General features: G+C 41.7%; 1 protein-coding gene across 1 annotated transcript; it reads right to left on the bottom strand.

The window, feature by feature from the left end:
• Positions 1-3,000: 3,000 nt before the first annotated feature.
• Positions 3,001-17,329, bottom strand: LOC111963403 (bone morphogenetic protein 4). The gene is made up of 4 exons (XM_023986819.2): positions 16,983-17,329; positions 11,529-11,651; positions 10,450-10,814; positions 3,001-4,684 (listed from the first exon to the last, which is right to left on the bottom strand). Exons 3-4 carry the CDS (start codon positions 10,805-10,807, stop codon positions 3,819-3,821), a joined length of 1,224 nt encoding a protein of 407 aa, XP_023842587.1. The 5' UTR covers positions 10,808-10,814; positions 11,529-11,651; positions 16,983-17,329; the 3' UTR covers positions 3,001-3,818.
• Positions 17,330-17,723: the final 394 nt, after the last annotated feature.

Raw genomic sequence — 17,723 nt, forward strand, 5'->3', positions numbered from 1 at the left:
CATTATTTTGCTCACTGGTCTATGTGTTGACAAAATGTCTACCTGTGAATCTCTGATTTATAGAGATGCTATTATGGCCATGAACTTGAAGGAAGACATTGGAACAATAAGCATATGGAGCGTGCCCAAACAAGGCCAAGCAAAGTGAGATGGTTTATTGTCTATAAATGTGAAGCTTTTACTGCAAAACGTCCGAATGAAAAGCTTTTTGAAGAAGTCTCCAAGTCAATTTGTTCTCCCTTGTCAACAGACTCTGCGCATAATGACTTGCCTGTAATTGCGTAAGAATGGCCTCTCGCGTGACACTGGCTCAGAGTCAGCACTACGATAAATATTAATTTTGTAACTCCAAGCCAAATATGGTCGAAAGTGATCTATTGTCAGCATTAGAAAGCATGCGCAACCATTACAACTGATGCGTAACCTTAACATAATTCCCCAATATTCCAATACCCCCTCCCCAGCTCAGACTTTTAAAGTCCTACACTGGTTTTTAATGGTAGGCTATAGCCCAGTCACTGCTATTGGCTACTGGCTCATTGGGAGTGCTAAAATTGCAGAAACGTTGCTCTACTTTCCGGGCATTTTAATAAACACACTTCGTCTTTGTGGAAGGTCAATCAGGCAGACAATTACCATAACTCGCTGATGTTATCTAAACTCGGGAGATCAATTCAAATGTGTGTAACTGCACTGTTAAGCCGCTGGATAGAAGAATTCCCTTCTCCCTGCCTTCAGCCTCTTCAAAATGAAATGATTCTCTAACCACTTTTTTTTGACTAGGCTACGCCTGATATGTGGGCATCAAAGGGAAACCCGACAGCAGTTTTGGGATCCTGAGGCTGGCTGTGGTAACTTCTCTTAGGTGAGCAGAAATCATGATCTAAGATGGAAAGACTAAATAACACAAACAAAACCACGCCACACACATTCAATTGTCTGCAATATAGACAAGTATACCACATCATTCCACCCACCAACCTATGAATTAATTATAATTGTGTAGACCAAAAATATAGGCGCATAGAAAACCAAATCCAATGCTACATATTGGTGATCATTTGGAAATTGGAAGGTTAATTGAAGATCACTTTTTTTGTCAAACCTTTCGGAAACAACCGGCTGACCTCAAACAAGCAGATAGGCTAGTTTAGTTCTGTGTGACGCCTTTCGAAGGTGAAGACAAAATATTTTTTCCAATAATGCCATATATATTTATCTTATCACATGTCCACTATACTAAACTAATGCAGGGGCGTGGGGAAATGCTACAGTGTAATGTCCTGAAAAGTTCACAGGAATCCCCTCTCCAAACGCTATCATATAATTTAGCGCAGTCGTCTGATTAAATAAGTGATGTAAAAGTCTATTGTATAATGGAGCACAGGTTGGAGACAGGCGTCTTTATTCTGTCTGGATGAGCCGCCAAAGATAAAGGCAGGAGACAGACGGTCTAACCTTTGAATCTTCAGAGGAAGGGTATGCGTCGTTCAGTCGTGCCCCAATGCTAAACCATCAGAAACAATAGGATCACTCCTCAAGTGTCTCCAACAATCAATTTCAACTATCCGCCCATATGGCATTTGGATTAGTGAGTGTCTAACCACCACATGTTAGCCTATCCCCAAGTACCCAATTAATAGGCATATGTGTTCTCCTGATAAACTGTAAAAAGTGATCTTCATCTTTCAAAACGTGAAAGTAGAACTGTTGTAAAGGTGGCTGCCTCTGTGTAAGTCATTGAGCTCTTCAGTAAGGCCATTCTACTGCCAATGTTTCCCTATGGAGATTGCATGGCTGTGTGCGATTTTATACACCTGTCAGCAACAGGTGTGGCTGAAATAGCCAAATCGACTAATTTGATACATACCTTTGTAGACAGTGCCTTCTAAAAGTATTCAGACTGCTTGACCTTTTCCACATTTTGTTACATTACAGCTTTATTCTAAAATAGATTAAATTGTTTTTTTCCTTCTCATCAATCAACACAAAAAAAAACATAATGACAAAGCAAAAACAGACATTTTTGCTAATTTATATACATTTTTGCTACCACCACCATGCTTCACCGTTGGGATGATGCCAAGTTTCCTCCAGACGTGACGCTTGGCATTCAGGCCAAAGAGTTCAATGTTGGTTTCATCAGACCAGAGAATCTTGTTGAGTCTTTAGGCGCTTTTTGGCAAACTCCTAGTGGGCTGTCATGTGTCTTTTACTGAGGAGTAGCTTCCGTCTGGCCACTCTACCATAAACGCCTGATTGGTGGAGTGCTGCGAAGATGGTTGTCCTTCTGGAAGGTTCTCCCATCTCCACAGAGGAACTCTAGAACTCTGTCAGAGTGACCATCGGGTTCTTGGTCACCTCCCTGGCCAAGGACCTTCTCCCCTGACTGCTCAGTTTGGCAGGGAAGCCAGCTCTAGGAAGAGTATTGGTGGTTCCAAACCTTCAATGCTGCAGACATGTTTTGGTACTCTTCCCCAGATCTGTCCATCGACACAATTCTGTCTCGGGGTCACTACGGACAATTCCTTTGCCCTCATGGCTTGGTTTTTGCTCTGACATGCACTGTCAACTGTGGGACCTTATATAGACAGGTGTGTGCCTTTCCAAATCATGTCCAGTCAATTGAATTTACCACAGGTGGACTTCAATCAAGTTGTAGAAACATCTCAAGGCTGATCAATGGAAACAGGATGCACCAGAGCTCAATTTTGAGTCTCATAGTTAAGGGTCCGAATACTTATGTAAATAAGCTATTTCTGTTTGTTATTTTTAATACATTTGCCAAAATCTCTAACCCTGTTTTCGCTTTGTCTTTCTGGGGTATTGTGTGTAGATTGCTGAGGATTCTTTCTTAAAAAAAAAAATCTATTTTAGAATAAGGCTGTAAAGTAACAAAATGTGGAAAGTCAAGGGGTCTGCATACTTTCCGAAGGCACTGTATATAGTGTAAGTCCTTTACTCAAGCGTGAATCACTCTAAGCTGGATGATGCCAGATATGAAACCGAACATTATTTTATTTGGAAGCAACAGAGCATCAGAAATATTCCTCTGTTATCATGAATTGCAACAATTACTTGAGTACATTTTCAAATAGCCACCGGGCTAAGTATCAGATGCAAATGTGTTCAATCCAAATTCATATAAAACAGTCATGAGGACTTTTTCTGTCAACGTTTCATTTTTCACAACCCATGTTATCAGATTTTTTCAAAATAATAAAAAACTGATTCCAACTCAAGGGACCTATCTAATAAAATAACTGGTTTAAAGAGCAATGTATAAAGGTTAATTAAAATCAATGTACATTTCTGATACTTCAACTAATTCATAACAAATCAGTAAAGTGATAATTTCACACAGTGCTCTAATTTAAGTACACAATTGGTGTTTCTTGTGATCTGCTACAATGTAATATTGGAAGGCAATTTGTTTTTATTTTTTTGTATGTGTATAATATCAAAGCAATAAATATTACCAGTAAATAAACTTTACTTTTTAGATAAAAAAAAAACTATTTTCTCATTTAAAAAACCGTTATACAATCTAATATACATTATGAAAAGTTGTACAGCTTTTTATTTATGTTTAAAATAAGGACTCACTTGTTTTTATATGTAGATATAAATATATATATATATATATATATTGTCAAAATATATGATCATATTGTCAAGAGAGAGAAAAAATTACGAACATACGTCTCAACAGAAAAGTTATAAATAAGGGTCCAAGTGAATATTTTTGGGAGTAAGGTGGGGCCTTTTGAATTTTCTTAGCATCCGTGCAGCCTGCCTCAAGTTGCCCATAGTCAGTGTTAGCGGCAGCCGCACCCTTCCACAACCATTTCCTGGTAGTTTTTTAGGACCACCTTGTCATGTTCGTCCAGGTAGAGCATGGAGATGGCACTGAGCTCCGTGGGCACGCAGCAGGCCTTGGGAATGTTGGTGTTCACCGAGTTCACCAACGTCTGAACGATGGCGTGGTTGGTAGAGTTCAGGTGGTCTGCCAGGGGGAAGGGGCACTCCCCATGGCAGTAGTATGCCTGGTACCCTGGGGGCGCCACTATCCAGTCATTCCAGCCCACATCGCTGAAGTCCACGTAGAGAGCGTGACGGCGACAGTTGCGGTTGCGCTTACGCCCCCGCTGCTTTGGGCTGCGCTTGGCCCGACGCGTCAACGGGTGGCCCTTGCCGTCATGGCCGAAGGTGACCAGCAGGGGGCGTAGCTGCTCCCAGTCCTCCCCGGGCTCCTGGTGCAGCGAGCGACTGATGCGCAGGTGACGGCCCTGGTGGTGCGGTGTCTGGTTGAGGTGCTGGACCTCTACGGCCAGCCCGTAGTTGGGCAGGCGCTCCCGTGTCCAGCGCAGCACGGCGGGGCTCACGTCAAAGCTCTCCCAGCGCGAGGTGTTATGGCGCACCAGCCGTGTGTCCAAAAGCCGCGTGATTAGCTGCCCGGCCCGCGGGGGCTTCAGCACCTCGTACACGTTTATCCGGTGGAGCTGATCCTTGTCCCCCTCGCTTTCCGTAATGGCCTCGTCGATCTGCTGCCGGAACAGACGCAGCTCGGCCGACGAGAGCAGCTCATCCTCTGGGATGTTGCTGAGGTTGAAGAGGAAGCGCAGTGGGATGGCCTCGCCATTCTTCGTCTGAGGCTCGCCCGGATGAACCGGCTCCATGTGCTCTGAGAAAGACAACAGGACACAGTCAATGTCAGCACTTTTACCAAGGGAGTCTGTATGGGCTGCCATCTTGACTAATGACAGCCTGTATAGATTTGATTTAAGAGTTTATCACTGAGTATTTTCATATTTTATCTTTGCCTCTGAGTTCCGTTCACTTCCCTCATATTACTATTAATTAGTTCCCTCCAAAACTATTACACAGTTGGTTGTTTAACAGTACTCTTTGTGTCAATCTTCATGATTGCAACCACACAGTTTTACATGGCCTGCAGTTATGTTTTGGAAGACAGCTTTCTACTGTACAAAAACACATACCTCTGCAGTCTAACATGCCTTAATTGACACACAAGAATGTCCACGTTCACTTGGGATAGCCTCCGGGGACTGAGTGTACATCGTCCATGCTTCTTTATCTATCCATAAGGATCATCCAGGACTTCCCACAATGCACTTTGCAGAAACATGCATTACTTAGAGGGTGGTGATTAACGTACCGCAGCTACCATATAAACATAGTGGAGGGTAACTATTCCATGCACAGTCTGCAGATTTCTGGCAAGACCACCATTGTTGGGAAAGGAATGTTGTGTCTACTATTTTCCTGCTCAATCCGGCCCTGTTATTTCACACTCAGGCTTTAATCTTATCCAGGTGGTTGTCATTATTCAAACCTTCTGTGTTTTTGATTGGCTCAACAGTTTGTTAACTAGGGACATTTGTCATTTTCATCATGAATAATCATTACGGATTCCCACAGACAATCCTTTGGTGGAGGAGCAGCAATAGAGCTAAGTGCTAGATTCAATCAGATGGACATCTGCATAGTGTTGTTTTGTGGTGTCCGAGGTGGAACTGCATTAGAGCTGTCAAATCCACAAGCGGGTCGTTACTTTACCTTATTGCGGACACTGCCATTAAATGCAACAAAACCACACCGCACAAATCCCATGCAGCTGCGTTAGAAGTTCATGCAGCCACGTTACAAGTTCAAACCTCTAATTAGACTGATAAGTCTCATAAATTCACCTATCCAAATGAACATGAAAACATGCATTAGCCTAACATGAATGGTTTGACATTTCAGAGTGATTTTTTCTAACATTGATATAGCTTACACTTTCTAGCTCCGTTTAGAATTTCTAACTCTGTAGGGATAATAAGGGAGTGGTTTGTGACACACAAGAGCAGCCGTTCACCAATATGTCAGCTCATACCACAGTTACACCTCCAACACCGCCAAAACATCTGCTATGCGGATGTCGGCCAAAGCTGGTTAACGCTCGATTTGATTTAATCCAGGGCTAAGACTAAGTGGAGGCCTGGAAAACACAGTATTTCCCATAGCTTGAATTCCTGGAGGATTTAGTGGGTAATTGCATCTTTAACCTCGAGAGTTGTCTTTGACGCCTTGCATTTTTCCCTGTACAGTTTCTCCCTGCTTGAAACCAACACAGTTCTCTTTTCACATAGTTTCCCTTCCTTAGCTCTGTCGTTGTCAACGTGAACTTGGTGCCTTGACTAAATATCTTATTACCGTGTAGTGATCCTGAAAAAGTAACTAATTTGAATTGTTATACAATGGAATTTTACATGAAAACAGAGAACCTAGTTTGATCTCAACAAAATGCTCCAAGCATGTTATTAGCATAGTTAAACACACACATCGCATCATAGACAGGCGGCTGAGCCTCCTTCTTCCTGAGTGGCCTTGGTGCGGTGCTGTGCCGTCTTAGTGTGTTAGACAGGCCCCATTAAGGCTGACTCATCCCTCCTCCCCCGAGGGCAGACATGTTTTTCTTCAGCCCTCCAGCTCTGCCTTTCTGTCCAGCTACTGTCACACTGTGTATGATCTCTGGATTACACAATACACATCTCTGTTTTAGAGCACATACTTTAGCCACATATGTTATACAAATGTTCTTACTGCACATACTTAGCCTACAGGTTTACCTCTGTTGATCTCAGTTGTACATGAAGCCTTTTACAGAACTGTTGTTTCTGACTCTCCATGACACACTTGTATAGTTATATACACCCATGCTAAGGTGTCTCTCTTACACAAACTTTGGATAAGGACCACTATGGCACCTCTGATCCGTCAACATAACACCATACAGAAAGACCCAACAGGTTACCTTGCACGTTCTCCTGCATATTACTGTTTCTCTATCACCCCAGAGTTAGTCAATATTCCAACTTTCCACAGTGCTTCTGGTTGAGTCTGCTCTGCTCCCAGTGCCCACATTGTTGGCAGGAGGAACTTTATTTAGAAGGCTGCAGAGTAGCATTAAAGATAATTGCATGTTGAGGAAGGCCCCTGTAAAAGGTCCCTAGCTCCATTTAAACTGGAGACATGAGAGAGAGGCACACTACTGCTGGCCAAATGCTTTTTTAAGCCCTTGTGCTGGGTGGGGTGAGAAGTGTAACTCAATAATATGAAGGTATGCTTTTCCTTGAGCTGCTAACCAAACACGCTGTAGGCTTTGTCGGACTGCAGATTCTTTCAGGAGGGGAATTTGTCTGACTGAATTCTTGCCACTTCTTTGGCCACCATTTTGTGACCACATCCTTAGATTTCATAATTTATGTTGAAGGTGGGAGGGGGATGTCTTATATTCATGTTTAAGTGGTGTAGGAAATGTTGCATTTTAATTTGTTTCGATGAGACAGGGATTGTTGGGTTTATGGAAGTAGGTGGTGGGAGACATATGTGTTGCTGCCATCACCATTGGAATATTATCAAATGGGGATGGACTGTTGATGTCCAGAAAATGTTTTATTTATTTATATCATTCCAAACCATTGCTGTTTCAGGTGCTGGTTGGCCAATTAGCTTGACTTTGGCTCATGGATTCTGTAATGGGGCGTGCACTACCGTTCAAAAGTTTGGGGTCACTAGGAAATGTCCTTGTTTTTTAAATAAAACACCAGTCTCAACGTCAACAGTGAAGAGGCGACTCTGGGATGCTGGCCTTCTAGGCAGAGTTGCAACAAAAAGCCATATCTCAAACTGGCCAATAAAAATAAAAAATTAAGATGGGCAAAAGAACACACACTGGACAGAGGAACTTTACCTAGAAGGCCAGCATCCCGAAGTTGCCTCTTTACTGTTGACATTGAGACTGGTGTTTTGTGGGTACTATTTAATGAATCTGCCAGTTGAGGACTTGTGAGGCGTCTGTTTCTCAAACTATACACTCTAATGTACTTGTCCTCTTGCTCAGTTGTGCACCGGGGCCTCCCACTCCTCTTTCTATTCTAGTTAGAGATCGTTTGCGCTGTTCTGTGAAGGGAGTAGTACACAGCGTTGTACAAGATCTTCAGTTTCTTGACAATTTCTCACATGGAATAGCCTTCATTTCTCAAAACAAGAACAGACTGATGAGTTTCAGAAGAAAGTGCTTTGTTTCTGGCAATTTTGGGCCTGTAACTGAACCCACAAATGCGGATGCTGCAGATACTCAACTAGTCTAAAGAAGGATAGCTTTATTGCTTCTTTAATCAGAACAACAGTTGTCAGCTGTGCTAACATAATTGCAGAAAAGTTTTCTAATGATCAATTAGCCTTTTAAAATGATAAACTTGGATTAGCTAACACAATGTGCCATTGGAACACAGGAGTGATGGTTGCTGATTATGGGCCTCTGTACGCCTATGTAGATATTCCATTTTAAAAAGTCTGCTGTTTCCAGCTACAATAGTCATTTACAACATTAGCAATGTCTACACTGTATTTCTGATCAATTTTATGTTATTTTAATGGACAAAAAATGTGTTTTTCTTCCAAAAACAAGGACATTTCTAAGTGACCGCAAACTTTTGGATGGTAGTTTATGTCATAAACATGCATTGTATAATTAACTGTACACTCCAGGAAATAAGAACTTTTCTCACACTTACCAGAGGGAAGGTCACATCACCTCTGGATTTCCCCATGTACTCAAAATCCATGCATTTCTCTCTGGTTCATTTATTGGGTTTACATTTAGACATTTCATCCAGAGTGACTTACAGTACTGTGTATATATTTTCATGCTTTTTTTATACTGGTCCCACCTGGGAATCGAATCCACAACCGCGGCATTGCAAGCGCCATGCTCTACCAACTAAGCCACATGGGAGCACATACTGTAGGCCTGTTCCCAGAGGATAAGGCATGAAAGTATTACACAACTGCTATTACCAATGTGGTCCTCTGTACACACTTAGAGAAAAGGGTTCCAAAAGGGTTCTTCAGCTTTCCCCTGGAACCAAAAGGGTTCTACCTGGAACTAGGACTGAGCGGTATGGCCTAAAACTCATGTTTTTCTAACTTATGGGTGATTCATATTTTTTTTTAAGTTCTCTAAATAAGCTTTGTTGCACAATTATAGGTCAATACACTGCATTTCAAACAGTCTGGAATAATTGAATGAATTATACCTGGGCTAAATATACGCCTCCCGAGTGGCGCAGTGGTCTAAGGCACTGTGTCTCAAAAGGTGTCACTACAGTCCCTGGTTCAAATCCAGGCTGTAAAACATCCGGCCGTGATTGGGAGTCCCATAGGGCGGCGCACAATTGGCCCAGTGTTGGCCATCATTGTAAATAAGAATTTGTTCTTAACTGACTTGCCTAGTTATAAAATAAAGACCCCCTAATTTTGTTATTTGATCAAAATAGTTTAACCTGCTTTTTTGCAATAATCACTGATCTGGCTTTCAAGTCTATGGACATTTTCTTTTTGTTACAAATTCAACTAGAACCATGCACAAGCCCACGTGCTAGTGAGTAGCCAACTTCGATCTCTTTGCTTGCTAACAAGGTAGTACAGTTGAACTGTTATGAACATACCCTCCTGTCCGTCTCCAACTGTTTGAACAACATAGCCTGTTCACTTTGTTGACGTCGCCTGTACAAATGCTGATAGCGGTACGTGGTATCGCAATGCCGCGAGCACCAGACCTTGAGCACTAATTTTCCACATTCATGTTCATTGATATTCCCGTTTTAGTAGGGTCTGTTCTGTTCTACATTTTGGGCATTGAGACATAAAAGGTATCATAAAAGCTGATTTATGGTCATTCCGTCGTCTGCATTGGCCGTACAGCATTGACTGCGATGCAGCCTCTGCAGAAGCATTCATACTTCTTGCGCTTCACGGAGCAGAGCTGGTGTGAAGGAAGTTGTCAAGGAAGTGAGTTTGTGTTTATAGAGGACGTACCGCCTCCACCTACCATCAACCAATCATGTCAACGCGGAGTTATACGTGCTATATGGAGTCCTCCGCATTGTTACAAAATCTGGAAGGTGCACAGCGATGCAAGCCTCCTGAGGCTCCGCAATTGCGTCACACTCGGATCAAGCATAAATCGCCTTTTAGAAAGTTTAAGTTCTCCTCTGTTACAGTAATATTATGTCTCAATGTGTTTTGGTGCCCATATGACCGATTCTGTTGGACCAAACTTAAAATGCAAATAGTGAGTTAAGTGATATTTCGTCTTTGTTGTTGTGAGGGACATAAAAACCTTGATTCTTGGATAAAGGCATTTGGAACATTGCGAGAGAAAAATATATCATTAATTTGAGATATCGCCCAGCCCTACCTGAAACCAAAAAGGGTTCTTCAAAGGGTTCTCCTATGGGGCCAGCCAAAGAACCATTTTAGGTTCTAGATGGCACCTTTTTTCTAAGAGTGTACAGACAGTTACATCACTCTCCTTCTATCTCCCTCTTTCCCTCCCTCCCTCTCTCATGCTCTCTTTTTCTCTATCTCTCTCTTTACCTTCGTGGTGGAAGCCCCTCACGGTGTTGGCGCGGCTAGCCGACCTCTCGGGGTACTCAAAGCCGGTGTCGTGGGTGCCGGCCTCCTCAGCCTCGCCCGACTGCAGCCGGTAGAGGTCCAGCAGGTAGCGTGGCACAGTGGCCGAGCGACTGGGCCGCGGTCGCCTCCGCAGTCCAAACATGTGCAGCAGCGTGGCCTCAAAGTCCCGCAGCAGTTCATGGCTCTGACCAGCAGTCCGGCTCTGCAGGGCCGGCGCTTTCTTCTTCCCTTCCTCAGGTATCAGACTAGCATGGTTGCTCTCTCCCAGCAGGACTTGGCATAATAAAATGACCATCAGCATTCGATTACCAGGAATCATGATGTCTCTGGGAAGGCAAAAACAGAGCAAAAAGAGATAAGTGGGGAGTGTGAGAGAGAGAGGAAAAAGAAAGAAAGAAACCTCTGTTTTAAGTGACATTCTATATTTGTCTACCCTTACTATATCTCCTTCTTTTCCAACATAACCTCCACCCTATTGGACCCTCCACTAGTGTTTTCACTGTAAATGTTCTCTAATTGGTTATAATTGTCCTGTCTGGCTTGTTTACAGTAAAATGGCCTACGATCAGATATCCCCCCTATGCAGTTTATATGTTGCAACATCCTCCAAGAGTAAACAGCTGGTTGAAGAACACAGCTTTTTGAACGGAATCTGGGGGCCATTCCTTTAACCCTTCCTCTTCCCTCCTCTCTCTCTTCCTCCCTCTACCTCCTTCTCTCTCTCTCTTCCTCTCTTTCCCTCCTCCACTATGATTAGACAAATAGGAGAAACAGCCAAGGGGTCAAATCAAATTCTTAACTCGATAAGGAGCCCAGTCCCTCAGTCTACCTCGACCAATCAAAGACAAACAAAGGACCATGTGCCACACATTTCACGAACAATTCCTCTGCAAAAGTCAGACTAGAAGCTCTTCCATTTTATTAATCTAGTCATTTAAATGTAAAATATGACAAACTCCTGAGAAAAGAAAAGGGAGAAATGCAGAAAGATGTGGCAATGGTGTCACATGGCATACATTGATTTGGCCTGGTCCACTTACCGACAGAAAATAAAGCATGGGAAAACAGTCCATGTTTGTTGGGAGCCGGCAATGGTCGCGTTCCTCAAGGAAATGTTACGTGGTGCTGGTGGGCTGCTTGAGAGCGTTGGAGTGACCCTGTTCCTGAAATGTACAGAAGAGAAAAGGGACATTGTAGTCAGCTTAGAGGCAAATACTTCTGGCTTTGACTTAAGGTATGTGTGCCAAATCAAATCTATTTTTATTTGTCACATGTACCGAATACAACAGGTAAAGACTTTACCGTGAAAATGCATACTTACAAGCTCCTTCCTGACAATGCACAATGTAGTGTGTGTGTGTGTGTGTAACCCAGTCTCTCTTCATTAAGGCTTATCACATAGACATTTCAACATTTAATCAAATGGCTACCCAGACTATTTGCTCGGACCCCCCCCCCCCCCCACACACACACACACTTTAATAACTCTACCTACATGTATATATTACCTCAATTACCTCGACTAACCGGTGCCCCCGCACATTGACTCTGTACGGTACCCCCTGTATATAGCCTTACTATTGTTATTTTACTGCTGCTCTTTAATTATTTGTTACTTTTATTTCCTATTCTTATTTAATTTTTAAATTTTAATCTTTTTCAACTGCATTGTCAGTTAAGGTCTTGTAAGTGAGCATTTCACTGTAAGGTCTACTACACCTGCTATATTCGGCACGTGACAAATAAAGTTTGATTTGATGTGGGGTGAAAGGTTACATTAATGTTCTCTATAGTGTATCTGGTATGTCAAGAGTAAGGAAACTGACTACCCTTCAAAGAGTAGTTCAGAGTTCACAGAAGTTTGATGCCCTTGTAGACACCACACATTAAATAGGACAGAAAATGAAGCAGCCAAAACATATCATGTAACAATTAAGTGAGAAATATTCAAATTCAATATTTGTTACTTCAAATACAATTTTTTGACTCAAGCAGACATATTTCAGAGATCACGACACAGCATCCCTTTATAAGCAATTTGTCTGTCAATTAAAAGTAGACCGAAGTCACTGTAGAGAGCATGGCTTTATGTAAACACTGCCTTGCCTATGCAGAACAGACAGACAGTGTTGATGGACACTCACTTGTCCTCCCTCCTCATTAAGGCCAGCTATCAGATGGTTCATGATTGCTCTGTATTGATTAGTAGGGGATCAATCTGCATCCCAATGACGGGGTTAATTTGTCAACAAAGGGGGGCCAAACTACTTTTTCTAGAAACTTAAAGAGTAACCCCCCCCCCCCCCCGAGATCACCCATCTAAGTGCACTGCACCCATCAAAAAGGGACCCTCCTCTTCCCCTCCTTCCCTCTGTTGTCCTGAGATCTGTGGAGCTGCTGATGACAAGCCTGCTGCTCTGCCCTTTGACCATACTGGCATCAATAACCCTAAGCCCAACCTCCATGGACTCAGACAAGTACTAATGCATCTCTATATGCTGTCCTCCTGTCCTGCCCAGTATAATCCACACATATTTACTAACAATATATTTAATGCTAAAGTACATAGTATATATAGTGTATATATACTGTAGTCTCAAACCTGTGTGATCTGAGTTTGTTGTACCTGGAGGTGTGTCTTTCAACCCTGGTCAAAAGCATAATTTGCTATGTGTGTGTGTTTTTATTTGTGTATGTTTTTGTTATTTTTTACAATGCACAATAATTTCCTTTCGGGCACAATAAAGATCTATTGAATTGAATAGAACCTTGTTTTTCCAGACCAGACCAGACACACAAATTCACCACTGCAGTATGCCAACAAGAATAAAACCACAAGTCTATTAATCACAATTTGTTATGCAATACAATTCACTTGAGTGTCATGGCAAGGCAGTTCTGGAACTGAGACAATTCTATCCAATGCCTCTACACACAGCGTTCTGTCCTGTAGACGGTTTACGCCCATTCTGTAGATCTACGACATCACAACCGGAGGGACTTGGCCCTAATGAATATCTTGCTTTTACACACATTGCTGAATCACACTAATAAAATGAAGACTGTTTGTGAAATAGGGCCTGGGCAAACAACAGTACCACAGATAAGACACTTCAACTCAATATTTTGTCATTTGAGCCCATTCCACTAGAACTGGAATGTGTTCCACTGGAACTGGCTGATGTAAAAAGGGCTTTATAAATACACTTGATTGATTGATTGATTTGATTAAACTGTGTGTGTGTCTGGGTTCATATCTCTGTGTTTATCTTTTTCCCTCCATGGCTCACTGTACATGCAATCAAGGAGAAATTTTTCATTTTTTGTAACAGAATTAGATGTTGACCTTTGTGTGACCTCATGTTCTCGGTCGTGACACAAGGTCGTGTGTGTGTGTGTGTGTGTGTGTGTGTGTGTGTGTGTGTGTGTGTGTGTGTGTGTGTGTGTGTGTGTGTGTGTGTGTGTGTGTGTGTGTGNGTGTGTGTGTGTGTGTGTGTGTGTGTGTGTGTGTGTGTGTGTGTGTGTGTGTGTGTGTGTGTGTGTGTGAGAACCCTGGTGAAGAGGCAGTGGGGTTCTGAACATGATCAGKMCTKTWWRKCKRYMGGMGMGGYMGGYMAWKYRGTGTGTGCATCRCTGACAACAAACGCTCATTGTGCCGAGAGGGCCTCTCCCATGATTACAGCAATTCAAACTGCTCAAAACAAAACAGTGACTACAGAACTTCTTACAGTAATGACTGACAGAGCCACTTACTAAGTTGATGGATTCACCAAGTAGGTTGATGACAGTACTAACCGTCTACAGCATATAGGGATGTAACCAACAATGATACAATGATGCTCATCATATTTCTTCCTTGTCTCCTATTATATTGTAATAACCAATGTATAGGAGGGTGTCTAGAAAGATAAATAACAATATGTTTGAACAATGTACATAACTCTTCCTTTTATTGGGTTATTCTGCGTTATTCAGCTCACCAGCTGTGATCAGGCCTAAAGTAGAGGAGAGGGACAGTAAGGAAGAAAGCGTAACATCCACAGTCTGAGTTTTTAACCGAAACAAGAGACAGTGCCATATTTTGCAATGAATGTACTGTAGCCCAGGGTGCAATTAGGCCTGGCAGTAAGCTTCCTCTGGTTTGGCCTAGTCCTCCTCCTCCCTAGGCCTCCCTGTATTTGACTTCCCTCTTCCCTCTGTCTCCTCCTCCCTCCCCCCTCTCTCTAACCAGAGATAATGTGATCAGACTATGCACATGGTGCTTTAGATGTGTTTCCTGAGGAATTTGACAGGGATGGTGGGAGGGGAGCAGGTTACCACGGGAACAGACAATAGTCCAGGGCCCAATTGTACTGTTTTAGCTCAAACTTCTCAGGCAGGTATTTCCTTATTTTGAGGAAGTATTCCAGCAGCATTCATATTCCATGCTTTTTTTTGTCTACTGTGAAAGTTTAGTATTCATTTTAAAAATACAACTTGTATGCTCTATGGGTATACTTGGTGAAAAGTAAAGCATGATATCTTAACTTATTTCTGACAATAAGTAGGGTACAAAAACAACAGCAAGGTGGTTTTGAAGACAGTTCTGAGACTACAAATGGATGTTTTTTATCATAATCAATCATCAGTTGATTGTCTGTCTAGTTGTTATGTCAAGGGCAAAAATGTGTTTTATGTTTTAACCTCATCAGTTAATTATAAATGATTTAGTGATCTTCTTCCATTTGAAGATATAGTAAAAGTAAATGGCTATATCTTCAAGGCCAAACAACAGTTTGACGTGACATCAAAGTTATTGAAGCTGTGCCAAAGCAGGTTGGTAGTTAATTGCTGAATGTGGTTTAAAAATAGACAAATAAAATACAGCATGAACGTTCAGTCGTTAAAACACTGAAATTCAACCTTATCGTTGTTTTACAATGCTTTGTAAAGAATTGGGTAGGCCCTATCTATACAATCATTAATAATATATCTTTAGATTAATTAATGTTGCTCTCAACATGTTGTATTTGCTCCCTATAATAAGGAACGAAAATAGACAAACAAAACAATTGGGTTTGGCAATGTCAAGTACTCTATGTTGATTTACACAATAGCCTATTCTCTCGGCGCTCCCGGCAGTTTGTTCTGATATGTATAACCCCTTATGATCCAATTTTAAATTCAGCTTTTTCCCCCCTTTTTGCTCTGTTTTTTTTATTCTCCCTAAGCTGTAAGCATGGGTCTGTTTGCACTTAGCAAGGAGGCCAACTTCTCAAAATTAAGAACAGAGACGTTTACTCTTACTGTCAGCTGCATGCCCAAATCCTCTCTTATAATTTACTTTCTGTAAACTGTGTAATTGTGGTGGAATCATTAGTCATCAAATAATTTATTTAAACAAACGAGTAATGTAATGATTTAACAAATTCGAATATGCTAGTGTTAGTGGCTGCAGGTTGAACAGTCCCAGGGTACATACGTCAGGGAGGCCAGAATTAATACATATTTACTCTCCCTTTATTGTATTAATGAGATTTTCTTTAATAATGTCTAAATTCGATACATACATCTTGATATTTTGTGCATGTGAGTCATTTGTTTGTTTGTAGTAGCAGTTTGTAGTGTACAGTGCTTCCTTATTTGTTCTTATAACACGTTGGAGATAATTGTGTTTCCATGACGTTTTAAACTCCAGTCATTTATTCTTAAATTACCATTAGGCATCTAAATTATATTACATTTTAAAGAAATAGGCTTTGACATTTCAGAAATCTAAAATCACCTAATTGAACTACAGAGCACGGCTACATTTACGCATGAGCCCAGTCTCTGTCCCAGGGTGTCTATTCATTGAATGTAAACTTCAACTATAAGGAGTAAATCCATAATCTGACAGATCTGTAACAACCTGACGATGTATGTTTTGATGGAAAAGTGAGGGTTGACCTTCCAAACGGTTACCAAATGGGAAATATGCGCACTAGTTACTGTGCGTGCAGGTGTCTAAAAACCCGAGTGCCCCCCCTTCTAAAAAATGTCTACTCATGCAACAGATATAAACTCCCAAAGCAAGTACTGTTAACATTCTTTAGCAGAAAATGATCTTATTATTTTTTCCATGTGAAACACTTTCTGGCACAATTGTCCAAGCGTGCGTTAGGATAGTCGGTGGTCACTTTATTTCACTTGGGGGCAAAATCATTTAATGAAGTAGCTACAGTAATCGAATTAAATGCAATGGGCTACATTTAATGTTCAGTATCATGAACATGAGCCGCTGTTGTTAGGCTAATATTATTTATTACCTATGCAATTTCAATAATTTACATTTCATGGGAAGAATATATCAGCCTAATGTAGCTCATCGGAGCCTAAACTGGATACGGAAGAACTATGTAGGCTAATCTTGTAGGCTACTTGTATAGAGTTGACGTCATTTAATAGGCTATAATTGTTTTGTCAATTTAATCGCATTCGAATATGCCACACACATGAAGTTCAGCGGCGCTTACCATTAGTAGGGGTACAGGTAGTATCCTCGAGAAAAGTAAATATGACAAAAGAAAGTGCGAGCTCTCCCCATGCAATGGAAGTCCAGGTGTAAAGCATGTACTGAAAACGCCGAATGAACTTATGGAGAAGTACGGTGGTTCCTTCGGATCATTAATTCCTTAACGACCCCTCTAAAAAACAAGAGTCGAGAGAGACGATGGCCGGAGACGGAGGCGGTTTGAAGCAGCGTAGGTTTGCAGCGGGTTTCCCATTTCCAGAAGTTCATGGGGGCGGCACACTGCGCGAACAGACTCTCCAACTGATCAAGCATCTATTGCCCCTTGCCGTTTTTATGTGTCCGCCCTATTTAGCCTTCCTGCTTCCTCCTACCCCTCTCCAACCCCATCCCGCTGTCTCAAACACCTTAGATAAACCCCTCCCCTCTCTCTCGACTTAAAAGAAGAGACACACGTTGTGCGCAATTTGGGCCTATAAATACATTTAAACTTTATAATATTATTCTGTACATTATTGAAATATTACATGTTATTTTTAGATATTGACACTTCCATATTTGTATTTCAAAATGTAATTTGTCTAAAATATGTAATACTACATTGCTACCCTGCAACACATTATTAAGAATCAATTTTAAAGACTAACTTTTTCTTCCGTTCTGTCATAGAGCGCGCGTGTGTTCTTGTGTTTTGACTGCGTGCATCTGCATTTTAAGGTCACTACATAAATATGCCAATCTGTAT

The sequence above is a fragment of the Salvelinus sp. IW2-2015 genome, linkage group LG4q.2 (assembly GCF_002910315.2).
Source record: "Salvelinus sp. IW2-2015 linkage group LG4q.2, ASM291031v2, whole genome shotgun sequence".
NCBI lineage: Eukaryota > Metazoa > Chordata > Actinopteri > Salmoniformes > Salmonidae > Salvelinus > Salvelinus sp. IW2-2015.